We start from the raw sequence: 19,434 nt of genomic DNA, 5'->3' as shown, positions 1-19,434 counted from the left end.
ATAGCATTCTAAAAATGCCGTCTGTTCTCCAGCTCCCCTCCTGGTCACAAACAAGCGAGGCTGGCGCTGGGCTCGCCCGGCTCCTAGAGCGAGGGGTAAACCCGGCCGGGTGAGGGACTGGGGAGAAGGGCTGTCCCGGGGGCGGTCCCGGGGCGGAGCCTGGGCGGGGCCCGTGACGCGTGGAGTCGGCCGGCTCAGGGGCTGGACCTCAGCTTCTCCCCGCCTGGGGCCGCCGCCGCCGCACCAGTGGTGGCTCCACATTTCCAAAAGGGGCCCTCCGACTCTTCACTGGGCCAGTCTGGCGCTGAGTCGCGGAGCTCCACACAACTTCCGCTGGTCTCTAAACGGGATCCCTTCTCCCCAGAGTTGCGGGCAACTTTCCCCTCTCCCTGGTGCCGCGGTGGCTTGGGGACCGTGGCCGCCGCAGGTAGCTGAACTCCGGGCCACGCTCCCCGCGTCTCGGCTGAGCGCACACGCAGGTCGCTCTCTGCACGCTGGGGGTCCCCAAGCTCGGCTTTGCGGGCGGGATGCCCCTAGGACATATCATGAGGCTGGATCTAGAGAAAATCGCCCTGGAGTACATCGTGCCCTGTCTGCACGAGGTCGGCTTCTGCTACCTGGATAACTTCCTGGGCGAGGTGGTGGGCGACTGCGTCCTGGAGCGCGTGAAGCAGCTGCACTGCAACGGGGCCCTGCGGGACGGCCAGCTGGCCGGGCCCCGCGCCGGCGTCTCCAAGCGGCACCTGCGGGGTGATCAGATCACGTGGATCGGGGGCAACGAGGAAGGCTGTGAGGCCATCAATTACCTCCTGTCCCTCATCGATAGTCTGGTCTTGTACTGCGGGAGCCGGCTGGGCAAATACTACGTCAAGGAAAGGTCCAAGGTAGGACGCGCGCGGGCGCCCAGCCGCTGTTGCAGCCCGCGGAGACGGGGGACGTTCGGAGTCCGTTGTGTGTCGCCTTGGCAGGGCTGCAATCGAACTTTAGTTTTTAAACAAGAAGCAAGAAGTCCGCCTGCCCCCTACCTCCGCCCCTCACGTTTCCATAGGTTATTAGAAACGTTATGTATGATTTGAGACACACTGGAACTCATGATCTTAAATGTCTGCTTTCAAGTCACTTATTTAATAGTGCCCTTCAGACCTTCATTGTGTTCAGAGGGGATTACAACAGAAGCGCTTTTAGAGAATTCTAGAGACAGTGTGATTTCACAGTGTGGCATTTGGTTTGTGGAGTCTGGCAGATGTGAGGAGAATTTGATCTGTAAAAGAGTAAGGCTCATCCTCACTTTTGAGTGCTGCCCTTGGCTTGTTGCATCCAGGACATTGTTTGATCATCCAGTTGATGTGAAAATTCTCTCCTGGTTTTGAGCCCCAGCCACCACTTACCTTTCCTGTCAATTACTGGGGAAATCCACTCAGAACAACCAGTTGAGTGATCAGGAGAGGGTGGTCAAGTACCTCTGGAAAGAAACCATGTTTTGTTCACATCCCAGCAGTCACTCCTTAGGTGGTAATTTTTCTTGGAAACGTTTACAGGTAGATTGGCAGAACTATGGGAACGTGGAGTACCATAATGTCGGTGCATGTACATTATGCTGGGATAGTCCAGCTACTCAAGTGTTCCCTACAAATGATAATCCAGCCAGTTTTCCAGAGTAGTTCTGAGTGATTTATACTCCTTTTATTGTAGACCCCGTCAAGGGGCACTTACAGCTGTAGAGAAGTTTTACTTTAACACAGTGAGGCAAAAATACTAGTGTGAGAAGGAAGGTGAGCATTCACCTATGTACCACTCTGTGACACTGCGTGTAGTATTCTTCAATTTAAGATTGCTCCTGCGATATTAATAAAACACACCATTGTTGTCTCATTTGTCCCATAAGCTGAAAGGAACAATTTTTATAAAGGACAAATGGTGGAGACTGGAAGTGCATAGAAAGGAAGGGGTTGGATTGATCAAGTACAACAGGGGAGAGATTGCAGTTACCTTTCCAGCCAGGAGGACATGGTTAGACTATCTGAAAACACTGTTTTTAATAGAATGCAAATAAAGTAAATCTTAGAAGGAAATGCTGCTTCCTAACATTTGATTGAGGGAAAGCTCAGTTAGCTGGTCTCTGTAGAATATTTATGGTAAAGTGTCTCTTTACTCCTGTCCCATCATTTTGGTGCTGGGCTAGAGAACCGTTTGTCTTGATTAGTTTTGTTTCTGCACTTGTTTTGTGAATGACTGGGCCTTTCGGATGGGGGAGGGGTCTGGCTAGCCTCAGGGCTGTAGAGGTGCTTGTGGCTTCAACCTGAAACAGCAGATGGCTTCTCTTCAGTTTTTCAAAGTTTCTTTCAAATGTTGTTATGAAATTCACTCCCAGCATTATAGAAATGGAATTTGCTCAGCAAGAGATCAGAATTAATTGATAGAAAGAGGCCACTAACATATTTAAAAGTTAATTTTTTTGTTTTTGTTTTTATTTTTATTGTAGATTTGACTTAACAGACAGTTGTAGGGTTTTAAGCTAGAATTTAACTCCACAAATTGAATGAAAAGCATTGTGTACCTCTGAGTAAAGGGGAAAAAAAAAAAGATCTCTACATATGATTCTTCAATTATGGATTATCATCTGGGTATAACAAAACTTCAGTTAACCCTTTCAGAAGGTGACTGAATTGTAAAGAGAAAATTCATCTTTTGGCCAATGAAGAGACCTCTATCCATACTTTGATTTTCAGCTTTCCTTTAGCTGTTTGGCACAAAGCTCTTTATTTCTGCTCTTTAGATAATCACCTGTAAACTGGGATATTCCCTGGCCAGCTAGAACCAAATGTAGACCAAGCTTGAGCAAACCATTATTATACTAAAAAAAAAAAAAAAGTTTGGTTGGTTTGTATAAAAAAGTCTCCTTAGTAATGTCTTGTGGCCCCTCAGTCTCTTACTTGAAGTTCATTATTGAAGCATTATAGAAACACATTTCATTTTTACATGATTTATAATAGTTCTACCTTAATTTAACCTTATTTACTTCTCTTCCCTCAACTGAATGCCTTACTCTACTGCTTCCCAGGGAGTGATACCGACCCAGTTTCTGCTCCATCCTCAAAGCAGGTTTTCAGTAAAAACTAAGTTTTTTAAAGGAAGAATTTGTACATTTATTTTAAACATTTATTTGTAACTTTTTTTACAGAAATTTTCAAACATATGTGTGTAGAGAGGCTAGTGTAATGAGCTCCCATCATCCATTTTCAACAATTGCCAACAGATACATTTATGTATTTTAGACCAGTTGTTTTTTAGGTACTTGGAATTTATTTGTGTTAGGCTTAATCAATCCTGATTAAGCACTTTTCCCCCTGAACTTTTAAAGGTCATTGAACAGTGTAATAATGCTTTTTATCTCGATGAAAGAATTACTAGAGGCATTGGGAATAGAATAGGAATATATACTAGTCCTAAAATTGAAATTGTAGAAGCGTATGGAAAGAAATATTAAAGGGTTCCTTCCCCTCCCTGCGACAAAAGTTGTTACTGATCAAAATTTATCTACCTCCGCTTTGTTAGAAAAAAATCCAGGGGTGCTGAAGACTCTCCAGGGAGGACGATTCCATGATACACAGCAGTATGGTGCCCCCTAACTTCAAGTACTATCATTGCTCTCAGGCTATGAAAAGATTTCTTATCTGTTACTCCCTTTTGGGTAATTTTGAGCATATCCAAGATAAATATTGGTTCTACTTTGCTTCTCTTGCTTTAGCTGCCTAGATGTTGGAAGTGGCTGTCTTCCAGAGGACCTGTAGTTTATAGAACCCAGAGTCCTTCTGTTTGAAGTATCTCACTGTAGACTCACTAGTTAATAACTCTAATAATAATAGCTACCTTTTAATGAGCAGTTGGTTCCATCTGGCACTGTGCTAAGCACTCTTCAGACACTATCTGTCTGACTTAGTCTTCAGAACCATAATCTTTGGCAAACTGAGTGATTAAATCATCTGCCCAAGGTGATGAAGTCAGCAGTGAATGCAGTTGGTCACAGGGGTTAGGGATTTGGACTTAACCTTGACTAACCTTGTAGCCGTAGGTAAGTTTCAGTTTTCACCAAGTGCAAAGTGAAAGATACTACCTTACAGTTTGAGGGGTGGGGGGATTGGTGAAGAAGCATGAAATAAGATAATGAACATAAAATTCTTATCAGAATTCTGAGCCTTCATAAATGTTAAAAGAGGAGATTTGGGATTCTGACCCGGTTCTGTTTGAGCCTAGAGTTTGCTTTTGACTCTTAGGCTCCTAAGAGTCTACATTCCCTCCTTTCATTCCCTCAGCATGGGGAATTTTGCTGGGGTAGGGAGACAAAGAGCTTACACTCACTTGTACTTTTGAGTTGTAGGACCCTCTGGCTTACACTTGATCAATTCTCCAGTTTAAAAAAAAAACAAACCCCAAATATTGAAGTGGGTCTGTTAAGTACATTTGAAGAAGAGAATGGAATGCTGTGCTAATGTTTTCCTACTGTTATTTGCAGGAAACGCATTTATTAACAAAGTTGGTTGTTAGGGTCCCCAACTGGAGTAGCTCTGGATGATGGGGTTATGGGATTTGTATTGTGAATCAACAGGTCAGTCCTCCCCTGGAAACTGTACAGAGAAATGATGAAACAACCATAAGTTGTGGATAACAAAAAATATATCACAAATGGTGGGTTTGTTCCTTCACTGCTAGAGCAGTGACAGTTTTGGCTCTTCCTTCTGTGATGTCAGGAATATTCATGACTTGATGGAGCTCATCGTGGTTGCAAACTGCCTTAAGCAAACCTGGGATAATGAATTTCAAAGAATAGAATCTCTCTCAGGACCCAAGTGCAGGAAATGCGGTTGGGGTTCACAGAAGCCTGGAGCCATGAACTGTGAACCAGAAAGTCCTTAATGTACCGGAAAGCAGGTGTATTAGTTCTTGTTTCTGGCACTCTATGGCCTTCCTATTTGCTTCTTTGCTTGCACGCTATTTCTTGCCATCTCTGATTTCCTATGCAGTTGGCTCAAGATGGCTGCCTTAGAATGCTCATTTCAGCCTCAGTTTGATTTCAACAGAGACCTGACTAACATTCTAGGAACCCTTTTTCATTTCCTGAGAGAAAGTATTATGGGCTCACTGTGGCTCAGAGGATCCATCAGCCTTGGGTGGGGATGGTTGAGGGGGGCATGTGGAATCATACATAACAAATACAGGTTACCAGGGCCTGTAAGAGGTGCAGTTCTTAGAGTACAGGGTTTGGGGCCTAGACATCATACTTGGTGTCTCTGCAACTAAAATCTTAAAAATTTATCTGTCAATGAGGTATTTCAGGGGAAGGAGGCAGTAAATTTTAAAGCATGGGAACATCTTTCTATAAGGATGTGAGGATTCTTATAAAAGGTTTTCTATTTGAAAGTCACTTAGCTCTTGGAGGAAGAAAATAATTTACAGAATACAACCTTAGTGAAGCAAGTTTCTCCACAGGGTGAGTTTTCATAGAGTTCTTTGTGTATTTCATTGAATGACACTTAGGAACACAGAAAAGGTGTGTGTGTATGTTTCCTTTATCATTTCTATTGTTCAATTTTGGGCCACTGGCCACTGCAGCCTTGTCTGCTTGCAGTGAAGCGGGAAATCAGGAGGTATCAATTTAATTTATTCATTCACAAATCATTAAATATCTTACACTGCAGTCCATCTGTATGTGGATGGGAGAAAGGAGATGGAAAGGGATGATAAAAGCACCTAAAGAAGTAAGCTGAAAGTGGAGTGGCATAAAATAGTTGTTACCAACTTTGCTGTCTCTTTTTCTGGTTTAACAGGCCACTTTTACACTGATGGGTCATTTTAGTTTCTCTTCTTTGACCTTTCTCCAGTTTCTCTATTTACTAAACGTGAAGTGACTAAAACTATTAGGATTTTAATGATAAAGTTTTTTGCACCTAGGGAGGTATCAGAAGGAGCCCAGCTGGCTCAGTGGTAAAGAACCGACCTGCCAATGCAGAAGATACGGGTTTTATTCCTGATCTGGGAAGATCCCCTGGAGGAGGAAATGGCAATCCACTCCAGTATTCTTGCCTGGGAAATTTCATGCACAGAGGAGCCTGGTGGACTACAGTCCATGGGGTTGCAAAGAGTTGGACATGACTGAGCGAATAACAGTTAGGTGGGAATTACGTAGCCTGTCTGTGCATTCAACTTTTGGATGTCATGAACTATTTCCCTTTCTGACCTTACTCAGCTCAAGCAAAATTTGTAAATTCTTTCCTGATTCTGGGCTTCCCTGGTAGCTCAGACGGTAAAGAATCTGCCTGCAGTGCGGGAGACCCAGGTTCAATCCTTAGGTCAGGAACATCCCCTGGTGAAGGAAATGGCAACCCACTCCAGGATTCTTGCCTGCAAAATCCCATGGACAGAGGAAGCTGACAGACTACAGTCCATGGGGTCACAAAGAGTCGGACACGACTGAGTGACTTAACTTCCTTCCTGATTCTAGACTCTGGCTAGAAGAATTTCAGATATTATTCAGATGCATATTATTACAACTCTATCCTGAAAATGCTCCATGTCTGGGAGACTTCTCTGATGAGCTTAAAACTGGGGATGGAGTTTAACCCATAAGGAGCAGAGCACATTGGAGAAGCATCTCCAAGCACCCCAGCATCCTGGCATTGGAGGTTAAAGGTCAGAGAACACCTCACCTGTGGCCCATGTTTGCTCAGTTTGGCAAGACCTCTGCTTTTGACTCACCTTTGTGGCCTCCAATAAATTAAATGACAGTTTGACCTGTGTCTATTGAACACCAAGGAGCAGCTTGCAGGTTAGCACAACACAGAAGGTTATTAATTCTTCATTAATTATAGGTCTAGACTTGATAATTCCTTTATAGCAGTACGTTGTGCTGCTGCTGCTAAGTCGCTTCAGTCGTGTCCGACTCTGTGCAACCCCATAGACGGCAGCCCACCAGGCTCCCCCGTCCCTGGGATTCTCCAGGCAAGAACACTGGAGTGGGTTGTCATTTCCTTCTCCAATGCATGAAAATGAAAAGTGAAAGTGAAGTCACTCAGTCATGTCCGACTCTTCACGACCCCATGGACTGCAGCCTTCCAGGCTCCTCCATCCATGAGATTTTCCAGGCAGGAGTACTGGAGTGGGGTGCCATTGTACTTTGTGGCTGTTAACTAATATTGCTCTAAGAAACGAATGTCATTTTTCTCTAGTGTTTGTCAAATGTGCATGTTCTGACAGTAATGATAGTTCAGATGTATTCTGCTGGACAACTGCCGGGGGTGCCCAGTGGGTAGCTGAATCCAGAGACACTAGAATTGTAAATTCGACAGACAAATCATTTTATGATGCCAGACTAACGAATTCAACTTTGGTAGATTGCCAGGAGCCGTTATTTTGGCTCAGATTCAGAGCTATGTGTCTGTTTGCCAAGCAAGATTAGTTAGCTTGGTTCATTATACATAGAATTTGTACCTTCTTTCCCTTGATTATTTTGATCTTAAACCAATGTGGCTCTTAGCTCAATTTGTATCATCTTTTGATATTGATTTGTGAGCAAGTTCCTATTCTTGTTTTTGGTGAACTGGTAGTGATGGAGTGTCATATTTTTTACCCCCTGCCCCACCCAACCCCAGCCTTACAGATACATGAGTTTGCAGTTGTTGATTGCAAGCTTTCAGATCTTGTTCTGGATTCATTTTGTTCCTACTTACTGAGTGTCCTCCAGGTTCAGAACAATGTTAATACCTCCTTAAGTCAAACCAATTTAATTTTAACTTTTTATCTTTATAAGATTTTTAAAGGTTACTTTCCATTTACAGTTACTACAAAATATTGGCTACATTCCCTTTGTTGTACAATACATCCTTGAGCCTGTCTTACAACCAGTAGCTTGTAGCTCCCACTCTCTCACCTGGATGTTGTCTCCCCCTCCTCCTCACTAGTGACCACTAGTGAGTTTTGGTCTCACGAGCAGTTTGGGCTCGTAAATCTACTTCTTTTTTGTTATATTTCTTCATTTGTTGTACTTTTCAGATCCCACATACAAGCGATATCATACAGTGTTTGTCTTTTTCCATCTGATTTATCTCACTTAGCACAATGCCCTCCAAGTCCGTCCATGTTGCTGCAAGTGGTAGAATTTCATTCTGTTTTATTGCTGAGTGGTATTCCGTTGTATATACGTACCGCATCTTCTTTATCCATTTGTCCATAGACACTTGGGTTGCTTCCATATTTTGGCTGTTGTAAATAATGCTGCTATACACATTGAGGTTAATGTATCTTTTTAAATTAGCGTTTTCATTTTCTTTGGACATATACCCAGGATGGGAATTGCTGGGTCATCAGTTCAGTTCAGTTCAGTCGCTCAGTCGTGTCCGACTCTTTGCGACCCCATGAACTGCAGCACACCAGGCCTCCCTGTCCATCACCAGCTCCCGGAGTTCACCCAAACTCACGTCCATCGAGTCGGTGATGCCATCCAGCCATCTCATCCTCTGTCGTCCCCTTCTCCTCCTGCCCCCAATCCCTCCCAGCATCAGAGTCTTTTCCAATGAGTCAACTCTTCGCATGAGGTGGCCAAAGTACTGGAGTTTCAGCTTTAGCATCATTCCTTCCAAAGAACACCCAGGGACTGATCTCCTTTAGAATGGACTGGTTGGATCTCCTTGCAGTCCAAGGGACTCATACGGTAGTTTTATTTTTCGTCAAATCAATTTTTCATTCTTTAGAGGATGCAATGATCACAGTTTCTCAAATTCTGGAGTAAATGTACCTATCTCATTTCAACTCTTATTTTTGTTTCCAAAATGAAACTCAAATGCTATTACCATATAGGAATAATCCCCAGATACAAAGATTCAAGGGATATGAGAGCAGTCTTGATTATTTGCCAGTGGGAAGAAGACAAATTGAAAAATTTGATTCCAGGTGTCAGTGACATTTATTTTTAGTTTTTTTAGGGCAAATTGAAATTGTTTTGAAGTATTCAAGATAATACTCTTCTTTTTGAGCATTGCTTGGAAATAGTAAAGATACACTGTACTGTTTGAAACAGTCTGGACATTTTCGGGGAGCTTGCTTGTGTTCTCAAGACACAGAGAACATTCTTACCTTGCCCCTCCCTCCACGTTCCCTCCATGTCCCCTCCCAGTTCTACTCATCTGTCTAGTCAAACCTGAGGGACTATTACTCAGAAATCTCAATACCCAACACAAAGTTGGCAGTCTTTTTTTTTTTTTTTGGATGACTTTCCTATTGATATTGTTTTGCTGGTTAATTTGATTGTTTTGGAGTAGATAAAACTGTTTTAAACATTGAAGGTTCAGTAAGGAACATGTAGTAGTCTTGGTTAAAATCTGGCTATTTTGTGCTGTTTTAGCTTTTGAAGGCTCACGGTGGATACTTAAGTTTTGTCTTTAAAAAAAAAAAACAAAAAACTAAATTTTGTCTTGCGTAGTATTGTAGAAATCCTTGAGGAGGGAAGTCTTTTAAAGATACGAAATCACCTGCCTTTGGTTCTTGTCCTCCTTGTGATCCATTTTAAAGTGTTTTGCTAGAGTGTTAAGTAATGTACAACTGAACGCTAATCATGCAGTCTCCATGCTCAACAAAAAAAAATCAAAAAACCCAAGAGTGCTTTCTCCCCATTGTCTACCCTTTATGCTGTGAACTTAGCGTGCTATTTAAGTTTCTCCGCTTCTGACCCCATCTGACCTTTCTACATTTAATCTCCCACTGACAGCCTTCCTTCCCTCCGGATCCCTGAAGTGCTAGAATCTGATTTGCCAGGCAAACCAGGCGTCCCCATTGTCTTGTCCTCAAAATCCATCTTAGTGCCTTTCCATGAAGTTCCCTCCTGCTCCCTAGAACTCTGTGGGTGGCTCAACCTGGGCCGCCCCAGTAGGCTTATTTCTTTGGCTGCTTACCCTGCCCCTCATTTACTTATAAATTCTTTGACGGCAGAGACTTTTAAGCTTGATATATGCTTTTAGTGCCTCCCCACAGTCCTCTACTGTTGACTTAATTTCATCTTTAAAAGGAATTTTGATTTTAAGGATGTCAGAGTATCAAAAAGAAAAGTTATAAATATTTTGTTAGGCCAAAAAGAAAGATTTTCAACTTGGCCCCTAATTTGATACTAAAGGGTTTAACTATTTTATTACATTAACAGGCTGTGAGGGACCAGCTGATAGGAGAGACTTTGGCTTTGTAAGTTTTTTTTCTCAGTTTTGAAAGTCTATGCTTTGCCCTAGAAAGTACCAAGTCGCCCTCAGATTCTGGCAGCTTGTACTTAGTGGTCAGACTCAGAGAAGCCTGGGACCACGAGACGAGGACCCCAGTTTCTGGTCCTCACTCGGTCCCTTACAAGTAGCATCTCAGGACCTCAATTTCCACTTCTCTAGGAAGGAAGTCAATTTTTATTTTTATATTTGAACTTTAGTCAGCACCTTACTAAGCACTGGGATGGACATTTTATATTTTATTTTGTCTCACTGTGTTCAGTTCTCTGAGCCTCACTTTCCTCATCTATAACACGGGTACAATAATAAATATCTACATCCAGATGATAAGGAATTAAATGAAAACTGAGACTAAGATTTCATTTGAGAGAGCAGATAAGTATTTTCAGTGCCTCTGATTACATTTCTGGAAAAGAGATCTGACTCTATCAGCAGTCATACCTCAATGCTGACGTGACAGTAATCCTCAGCAATGCTACAGAGTTGCAGTTGGAATGTTTCCTGCTAATTTCAAGAATCATGCTGCAAAGCCTGTGCCAGAAGCTGCCCTGTAGAAATTCCTCTGACTTCCTGCTCTACCCATCACCTCCTGTTCTCTGAGTTAACTAATTGTTGTTTATTGTTCAGCTAAGTTGTGTCCCACTCTTTGCAACCCCATGAACTGCAGCACGCCTGGCTTCCCTGTCCTTTACTATCTCCCTGAGTTTGCTCACACTCATGTCCACTGAGTCAATGAAGCCATCCGACCATCTCATTCTCTGTCACTCCCTTCTCCTCTCCCAGCATCAGGGTCTTTTCCAATGAGTCAGCTCTTCACATCAGGTGGCCAAAGTAATGGAGCTTCAGCTTCAGCATCAGTCCTTCCAATGAATATTCAGGGCTGATGTCCTTTAGGATTGACTAGTTTGATCTCCTTTCAGTCCAAGGGACTCTCAAGAGTCTTCTCCAACACCACAGTTCGAAAGCATCAATTCTTTGGTGCTCAGTCTTCTTTATGGTCCAACTCTCACATCCATACATGACTACTGGAAAAACCATAGCTTTGACTATATAGACCTTTCTTGGTAAAGTGATGTCTCTGCTTTTTAAATACAGTGTCTAGATTTGGCATAGCTTTTCTTCCAAGGAGCAAGCGTCTTTTAATCACTGTCCACGGTGATTTTGGAGCCCAAGAAAATGAAATCTGACACTATTTCTACTTTTCCCCCATCTATTTGCCGTGAAGTGATGGGACTGGATACCATAATCTTAGTTTTTTGAATGTTAAGTTTTAAGCCAGCTTTTCCACTCTCCTCTTTTACCTTCATCAAGAGCCTCTTTAGTTCCTCTTCACTTTCTGCCCTTAGAGTGGTATCATCAGCATATCTGAGGTTGTTCATATTTCTCCCAACAATCTTGATTCCAGCTTGTGAGTTAACTAGTGCAGATGACTAATTCTAATTCCCCTTGACTTTTTATCATTTAGGCTGAGGCATTGCACAGAAACTTTTGGTTTGTCACAAAATAGCCATGATTTCTCAAAGTGTGGTGGTTGGAGCAGGAGCAGCAGCAGCAGCAGCAGTTTCCCAGAAACCTATTGGAAATGCATAGTCTTGAGCTTCTCCCCAAACCTAGTGAACCAGAAACTCACAATCCTCCAGGCATTTCTCTTACAGGCTGAAGCTGGAGAACCACTGAGTGAAAAAATATGAGGAGGCTAAATGGGGATGTTATTCTATTTTTCTGTAGTTTCTCCATCGGTGAAAAAATCAGTTCCATCAGTTGATTCAATCTGAACTTATTCACAGTGAAAACTAAAAAGTACAAGTGTTTTTGGTTCATTTGGGAAATTTTTGAGAAGAGCACTTTAACATGTTAAGTACACACACACACACACACACACACACACACACACACCTCCATGATTTATCTGTTATTTGTTCCAATAAAGTTAAGTTTTCAAAACTTAACTTTCAAAACACAGAAGCCTAAGGTCTGACCGTCTGACCCTCTGGGGTAAGATGGCTGAGGTGTGGGATTCTAAGGGAGGGGAAACCTGAAAAGGGATCCAACTTGATCAGAATCAAAGGTCTGACTCATTAGAAATCTGAGAGTAGCTGGCACTTGCCTTTTTTGCATGCAGGACTTTGAGTTCTCAGTAATGCAGTGTGAGCCCATATTTGGTAAGTCACGAGTATCCTCTGAGAATCCTTTGTTGTGTTATCTTGGAATTGAAGGAAGACAATTTCACTCATGGTCACTCTGGAAATAATTGCACATGTTTTCAGTGATCAGCCTTTTCCTGATATTTCTGAAGCACGGTTTAGTGGTGGAAAGACCATGTTTGGTTCTATAATGTCCCGCAAGTTGCTTTTTGCCTCTCTCAGTTTCCACATTTGTGAAATGGAGCTTTTTTTTGAAGCCCCATCTTGAAGGGACATTGCTGCTGCTGTTCAGCTGCTAAGTCGTGTCTGACTCTTGGCGACCCCATAGACTACAGCATGTGAATGGACTTGGGGACAATTAAATTAACCATCACTGCCCCCTAGACTCAGAGTCAGGCATTCCTTTATTTCTAGTCCCCTTGCTGCTCACCAGGGTACTTTATACATTTCTCTCAGAAGAGCCTTTTATTTTCCACCCATCTGAGTGGTCCTCTGGATCTCACCCCTGTTGAAAGCCACAGTGGGTCTATATCCAGTGTGTTCTAATTAATATGATATTAAAAAGTTCTGTACTTGGTGAATTCTAATTAATTGTGTAGTGGTAGTCAAGCCTCTCCTGAATAAGCTTTACACCCCAGGAAGGAAATTTTGTCTCATCCCTTGGATTCCTGGGAATTGACTAAGTGTTGCCCTTTGTCTTCCCAAGGGAAATACACTTTGTATTTCCTTTAAAGTTTTTTCTTGATTGGTCATTTACCTTCTGACTTTGAAATAGTCTGAAGACCTTAGCTGGTGTTGACCTGAGCTAAAAAAAAAAACAAGATCCTGGAGAGGCTGACTTCCTCCCGCAGACCTTGGGGTGGGACCTGGGGATGAGACTGATGATTGACCACCTGCATCCCAAGCAGATATGGGGCCACAGTTTAGAGCGGGATTGAGCTCTGCAGTGTGAATAACCCATCAAAGACCACTACTGTTTTGCTTCAGGATTGAGTGTTTCCTTTGCTCTTTGCTTTTGTTGAAATACAGCCCCCCCACCCCCACCCCAAAATCCCCAGCCCCGGCTTTCTCACCTCTGCCCTGGAGCTTTTAGTTCACAGACTCAACACTGAGCACACTCCTTTTTCTTTTTTTCGCATTTTATGATTTTCTATCATTAGGCAAAGGGTGACAGGCAAGGGTGAGAGTAAGTAGACACCTCAAGAAGAACTGAAGATCTTAGTTCTCTCAAAAAGGAGGTGAATTGGTTAATATCAGACATTAGATAAGCTGCGCTGGTAAAGCATGACGTCATTCTCTAACTGGGTTCTGAAAAGCCGGTTACTTAAACTCCTTGTGCCTCAGTTCCTGATCTGTAAAACGGAGGTGATAATGGTCCCCACCTTATGGAGTTATTATGAATAGCGAATGAGGTAGTATTTGTGAAGCACATAGAACAGTGTCAGGCACGTACAAATGTTTGCTCAGTAAATAAATGTGCCTCCTGAGTTACATGAATTCTGGTTCTGACTTGCTGAGTGCCATTCCTTTCATTCAGCAGATCTATTTCCAAGTGCTGAAATTCAAATGTGAATATAAGATCTGGTTTCCTAGAAAGTTCTTTAACTTTACTTTTTCCAACATAGTTACACTGTCCCAAGTCTCTTCAAATTCACTGGGAATTGCAAATAAAGTGTTTCCTGTTTTTCTTAAGAACATTGCTTCAAGGCATTTTTCTTGACATGTTTTGATTGGTAACTATATATTTTTGTATATTACTCAATAAAATCTTGTTTTACCAACTGTATTTAAGTTATCATGGATTCCCTCAAGTGTTTTAGGATTCATTCCAGATGAAAAGTTAAAGCCAACCATACTTAATTCTCTGACAATCCTGTGGTCATAAACATTCTTTTTTTTTTTTTCCTCTTCAGCTCAAAGTCTTTAGAAAGCCACATGTAAAGTTTTATTTACTGATAAGTCTGTTTCTCACATCAAAGGAAGTTAAATGGGGGAGTTCCTACACCCATACTGCCTTAAGGATTACTCATGAATTTGTTTTTCTGTAGGACTGGGATAACTTCTAGATCGCTATGATAGCTTCCAGGGTTAACAACTTCTACTGAAAACTTGTGGGCAGGGTGACTCAGGACAGATGGCCACTAGTTCACCTTCCCCTTAACCTGGAGATTAAATGAGAGAATGTATGTAAATTGCCACGCTCAAGTGCTCCTTGGCTACATGGGTCTTCAGGAAATAACAGTTGTTAGGATTTTGGGGAAAGGTCTCAGAATGGAGAGGGTTAAATGGCCTTAACCCAGGGCCTGGCTGACTTTCGGGGATTTCATAATTGCAAGGAAGCCCTTACTGAGAACATTTCTCTGGTGACTCGGGTGGGGATGGGGGAGGGCGCTCCCGTGCCGGTTATGTGCTCGGGTGTGGGCTGGCTGCCACCCTCACGCAGCGCACGTAGCCCTGTCACTCAGCCGTCACCCTGCTGGCCCGGAGCCAGGCTCCGCGGGAAGGGCTGCCTTCCCAAACCCAAACAGCCTGTATTGCTGTGCCGATGTTCCCGGGCCTGTTTACTGTGCTTAATTGCAGGACTCTGCTTGAATCCCCTCCAAGGAGAGGAATTAAGCACAATTCAAAATGGAGTGACAATAGTCTCTTAAATTCCTGGCCTCTGAGAGTTTCAGTGGCTTCTGGGGGAAGGGTGATTACCTCAAGTTCAGGGTGATTCACTCAGGTTCATGCACGAAGTGCAGGATCCCCTCAAGAGAATTTTGATCTAGTTCAGTCAGACCTTACAGGCCTGTGACTCCTCTGTAATCTTAGGCATGCTTCTGTGTGTGTGTATATATATGCATATTTCTGAGGGTGGGGTGGGAGCCAGCTCTTGAATGTAAGAATCTGAAGGAGCTATTATCACTGAGCTAAGACAACTGAGTAGAAGGTTTCAGAGTCTTGATAGTTGCTGATGATTTGTTGAATCATCCCAAAGTTAGGACCAAGTTCGTAATAAAGAGGGATGCTGATGAAAAAGGTCTACCTGAGAACAGGTTTTCAAGTGAATATGGTAAATTCCCTGCCTTTCTAGGCAGACTGCTCTTGCCTGATAGGAAGGAACCAGCAGGCCCTCTTCACCAGAGCCACTGAGAGTGGCTTATAACTTCTGATTTTTCATTTTCAGAATTACTGAAGCTCCTGCATTTCAACAAAATTTAGGTATGGGGCATAGCAATTATTGTTCTAAATTGGAGGTAACGTTATATGTAGCAGAATTCTGCGTATGTGGGTTCAGGGAGAACATTTTTTAGTGCAGATTTAGGGCATGTGAGGAAGGCAGAAGTTCTCAGCGTAGAAATAGAATTAGTAGAAGGTATTTGCGTGAATAACTTGGGGCTTGTTAGAAGGATTACTTGCCTCTTGGATATTGACTGCCTGATGTTCTGAATCTTCTGAACCGTATGGTCAGATGCTGAAACTCTGGGAAGGGGAACGTGGTAGCTGGATCCAGCTCTTGTTGTTGCCCACCAAGAGCATATTCCCCATTTCTTCTTCATTCCCTTACATCAGTCTTTAACGTGAGCAGTAGGAGGAAGGAAATAGCTAGACTTGCTCTTAACTAACCAGATAGGTAAAGAGCAAGATGCCAAGATAACTAGTGACGGTTTGTATACTTTTTTCTGAAGTTAGAATGAATATAAAGACTCTAAAGCACTTTTTCTGCTTCTGAGCTGTTCAGCAACACATTGAGAGCTGACTTTTTTCTAAAACTGGCAGCAATGTGAACTGTTTAGTGACATTTTCTTGAAACTCTTGCAGAAGACTTTGTGTAGTTGCAATTATTTTGTAAACATGCCTTTTGAATATTGTATAAATTTTAAGTGATTTAGGTAATATATGTGTTTTAATGTTCTTTAAATATAGTTAATTTACAATATCGTGTGAATTTTGGGTGTGCAGCAGCGTGATTCAGTTATATATGCATGTCTACACACACACATATATTCTTTTTAAGATTCTTTTCCATTAGAGTTTCTTACAAGATATCGAGTAGAGTTTCCTGTGCTATGAAGTAGGTCCTTGTTGGTTATCTATTTTATATGTAGTACTGTGTATATTTTAATCCCAAACTGCTAATTTATCCCCCTCCCTTCCCTTTTGGTAATGATAAGTTTGTTTTCTGGGTCTGTGAGTTCTGTCTAGTAAATAAATTCATTTGTATCATTTATTTTTAAGATTCCATGTATAAGTGATACGATATTTTTCTGATTTAGGTAATATACAATGGACCCATTTCTGGCCAGTAAACTTCATCTATTACATTCTCCACTCTGATTGCTTGGCTGTTTTTCCAAGCTGAACAAGGCTCATGGTCTTGTGTATTTTTTCTCAAGTCTTTACTCTTCTAACATCCTGTGTGGTTGGTGTCTTATGGTATAGTGAGGAAGGATCCTGGGCCCCCTTTGCTGTGTCCGGAGCAGATGTGGGGGAAGAACTTGAGGGGAGAGAGGTTTGGTGAAGGCCTGTGCAGTGTGGATGGCAGTGAAGGATATAGCTGAGCCTGGTAAAGAGAGACAGGGAAAGGACCCCTGTGTAGCTCAGGAAGTGTCACAGACAGTTCCTGGGCTATAGACAGTGATCTCAAAATCCAGCCTGATGTTTTGTTTTGTTTCATTTTTTGTGGCTCTGATTTAACAATTAGGGTTAAAAATATTCAGGAGAGTTTATATACAAATCTGGTTCAGTTACCTGCTACTGTCCTAAAACCTGAAGATTTTTAATGTCTGCCCCTCATTGCCAAGGATAGAAAATTTCCTAGTTGTAGGTAGCATAGCTCACATTCCAGAGTTCTGACACATATATACCTGATCGGCTTCAATATCTTAACTAAGTGAAAGTCGCTCAGTCGTGTCTTGACTCTTTGTGACCCCATGAATATAGCCTGCCAGGCTCCTCTGTCCATAGGATTCTCCAGGCAAGAAGACTAGAGTGGGTCGCCATGCCCTCCTCCAGAGGATCTTCCCATCCCAGGGATCAAACCCAGGTCTGTCACATTGCAGGCAGATTCTTTACCATCTAAGCTACCAGGAAAGCCCAAGAATACTGGAGTGGGTAGCCTATCCCTTCTCCAGGGTATCTTCCTGACTCAGGAGTCGAACTGGGGTCTCCTGCATTGCAGTCAAACTCTTTACCAGCTGAGCTACCAGGGAACCCCTCAATATTTTGTTACTCACAAATGCCACAGGCTATGTGAGTTTCTCAGCCCTGCTTTTGAAGCTGCAAAACACTTAGGTAGGATCAGATCCCCTAAGCGGAGACATTCTGAAGCCCTAGTTGAGGGGAACACAAACATGCACATCGTCAGTGCATATTTTAAAAATAGCTGACATTAAGCAGTGACGGACTTTATTTTCTTGGTCTTCAAAATTACGTGGATGGTGACTGCAGCCATGAAATTAAAAGATGCTTGCTCCTTGGAAGAAAAGCAATGACAAACCTAGACAGAGTATTAAAAAAAACAGAGACATTTCTTTGCCTACAAAGGTCCGTATAGTCAAAGCTATGGTTTTTCCAGTAGTCACACATGGATGTGAGAGCTGGACAGTAAAAAAAAAAAAAAAAAAAAAGGCTGAGTGCCAAAGAATCGATGCTTTTAAACTGTGGTGCTGAAGAAGACTCTTGAGAGTCCCTTGGACAATAAGGAGATCAAGCCAGTCAATCCTAAAGAAAATCAACCCTGAATATTCATTGGAAGGACTGATGCTGAAGCTGAAGCTCCATTACTTTGGCCACCTGATACGACTCATTGGAAAAGACCCTGATGTTGGAAAAGACTGAAGGCAGAAGGATAAGGCGATGACAGGGGATGAGATGGTTGGATGGTATCACCGACTCAATGGACATGAGTATGAGCGAACTCCGGGAGATGGTGAAGGACAGGGAAGCCTGGCATGCTGCAGTCCATGGGGTCACAAAGAGCTGGACACGACAGCAACAAAGCAGTGTTTGGTATGTGCCAGGCCTCACACTGAGTGCTTTACCTGGACTATCACCTTCAATCCTCATAAGCCCATTTTATAGGTGAGAAAACTGAGATGTGAACAGGTTAAATACAGGTTATTCTGTATTTAGGTTGCATTTTATTAAAGGTATGTTCTGCTTAGGGACCTTCCGTAATTCAAAACAAATCTTTACCAAGATTGGCTGGTATTTCTGTTTCACAGTTGGAGGGGCTTAGTATTGGGCAGTGGACCAAAATACCAGTTTAAAGTTACTCAAACTAGCAGCTTCAAAGTTATGCTCTTTTTAGCAAATTTATATTTATTATAAATTTGGAAAATAAAATGAGATGATTATTGTTTTAATGTGCTAAGTTAAAATTTCTATGAAACACCACTCTCTACCTTAAGATCAAGTCATACTAGTGACTGATGCTGAAGTCATGATGAACAGTACATTTCTGTAGAAATTCTATGTTGCTGACTGTTTTTAACCAAGTGGTGAGTCTCAGTGGAGGGGGGGATGGGACAGATGTATCCTTTTCCCACCTGTGGATCTAAAATGATCCTCATTGCTGGATGGACAGTGGAGGTTGCCAACACCAGTTTTTTGAAGTGGTGTATACATGTGATTGAGCTGTGGTTGGTTTCAATTAAGAGCATTCTGTTTAGGCGCTGGGATGGAAATCCTGAGCTTTCCTTTTTCAACTTTACTTTTGGGATGGATGAGATGGCTTTTCACAAAGCCGACTTAGTAAGAACTCTTAACAGAAACCCTGTTTTCTTTTCCATCTGCAGCATTTGGGGAGCATATTTTGTTACTTGGGTTTGGCTGTTAAAGTTCTATGTCTGTGTACATTTTCAAAGCATCCTTACACATTTCCTGCCAGAATGTGGCCGCCTAGGTATCCAGAGCACCTATCTCTGGTCTGGAGCCAGTCTGGAAGCCTGGGAGGGGTTCACCCCTCTCCACTCATTTTCTTCTGTTTAAAGTTATAGAGAGGCTTCTGGGGATGGAATGGGGATAGGGAGCAGGTGGAGGAGTCCACA

General features: G+C 42.5%; 1 protein-coding gene across 1 annotated transcript in view; it reads left to right on the top strand.

The window, feature by feature from the left end:
• The first annotated feature begins 206 nt into the window (after positions 1-206).
• The window catches only part of EGLN3 (egl-9 family hypoxia inducible factor 3), a 29,481-nt gene continuing 10,253 nt past the window's right edge, over positions 207-19,434 (top strand). The window contains exon 1 of the mRNA XM_061394931.1: positions 207-884. Within this exon, the coding sequence (XP_061250915.1) occupies positions 528-884 (357 nt within the window). The 5' untranslated portion in view covers positions 207-527. The remainder of the gene's footprint in view (positions 885-19,434) is intronic.

This window comes from Bos javanicus, chromosome 21 (genome assembly GCF_032452875.1).
Source record: "Bos javanicus breed banteng chromosome 21, ARS-OSU_banteng_1.0, whole genome shotgun sequence".
NCBI lineage: Eukaryota > Metazoa > Chordata > Mammalia > Artiodactyla > Bovidae > Bos > Bos javanicus.
Note: the sequence above shows the minus strand (reverse complement) of the source record. Positions and strands in the feature narration are given on the sequence as shown.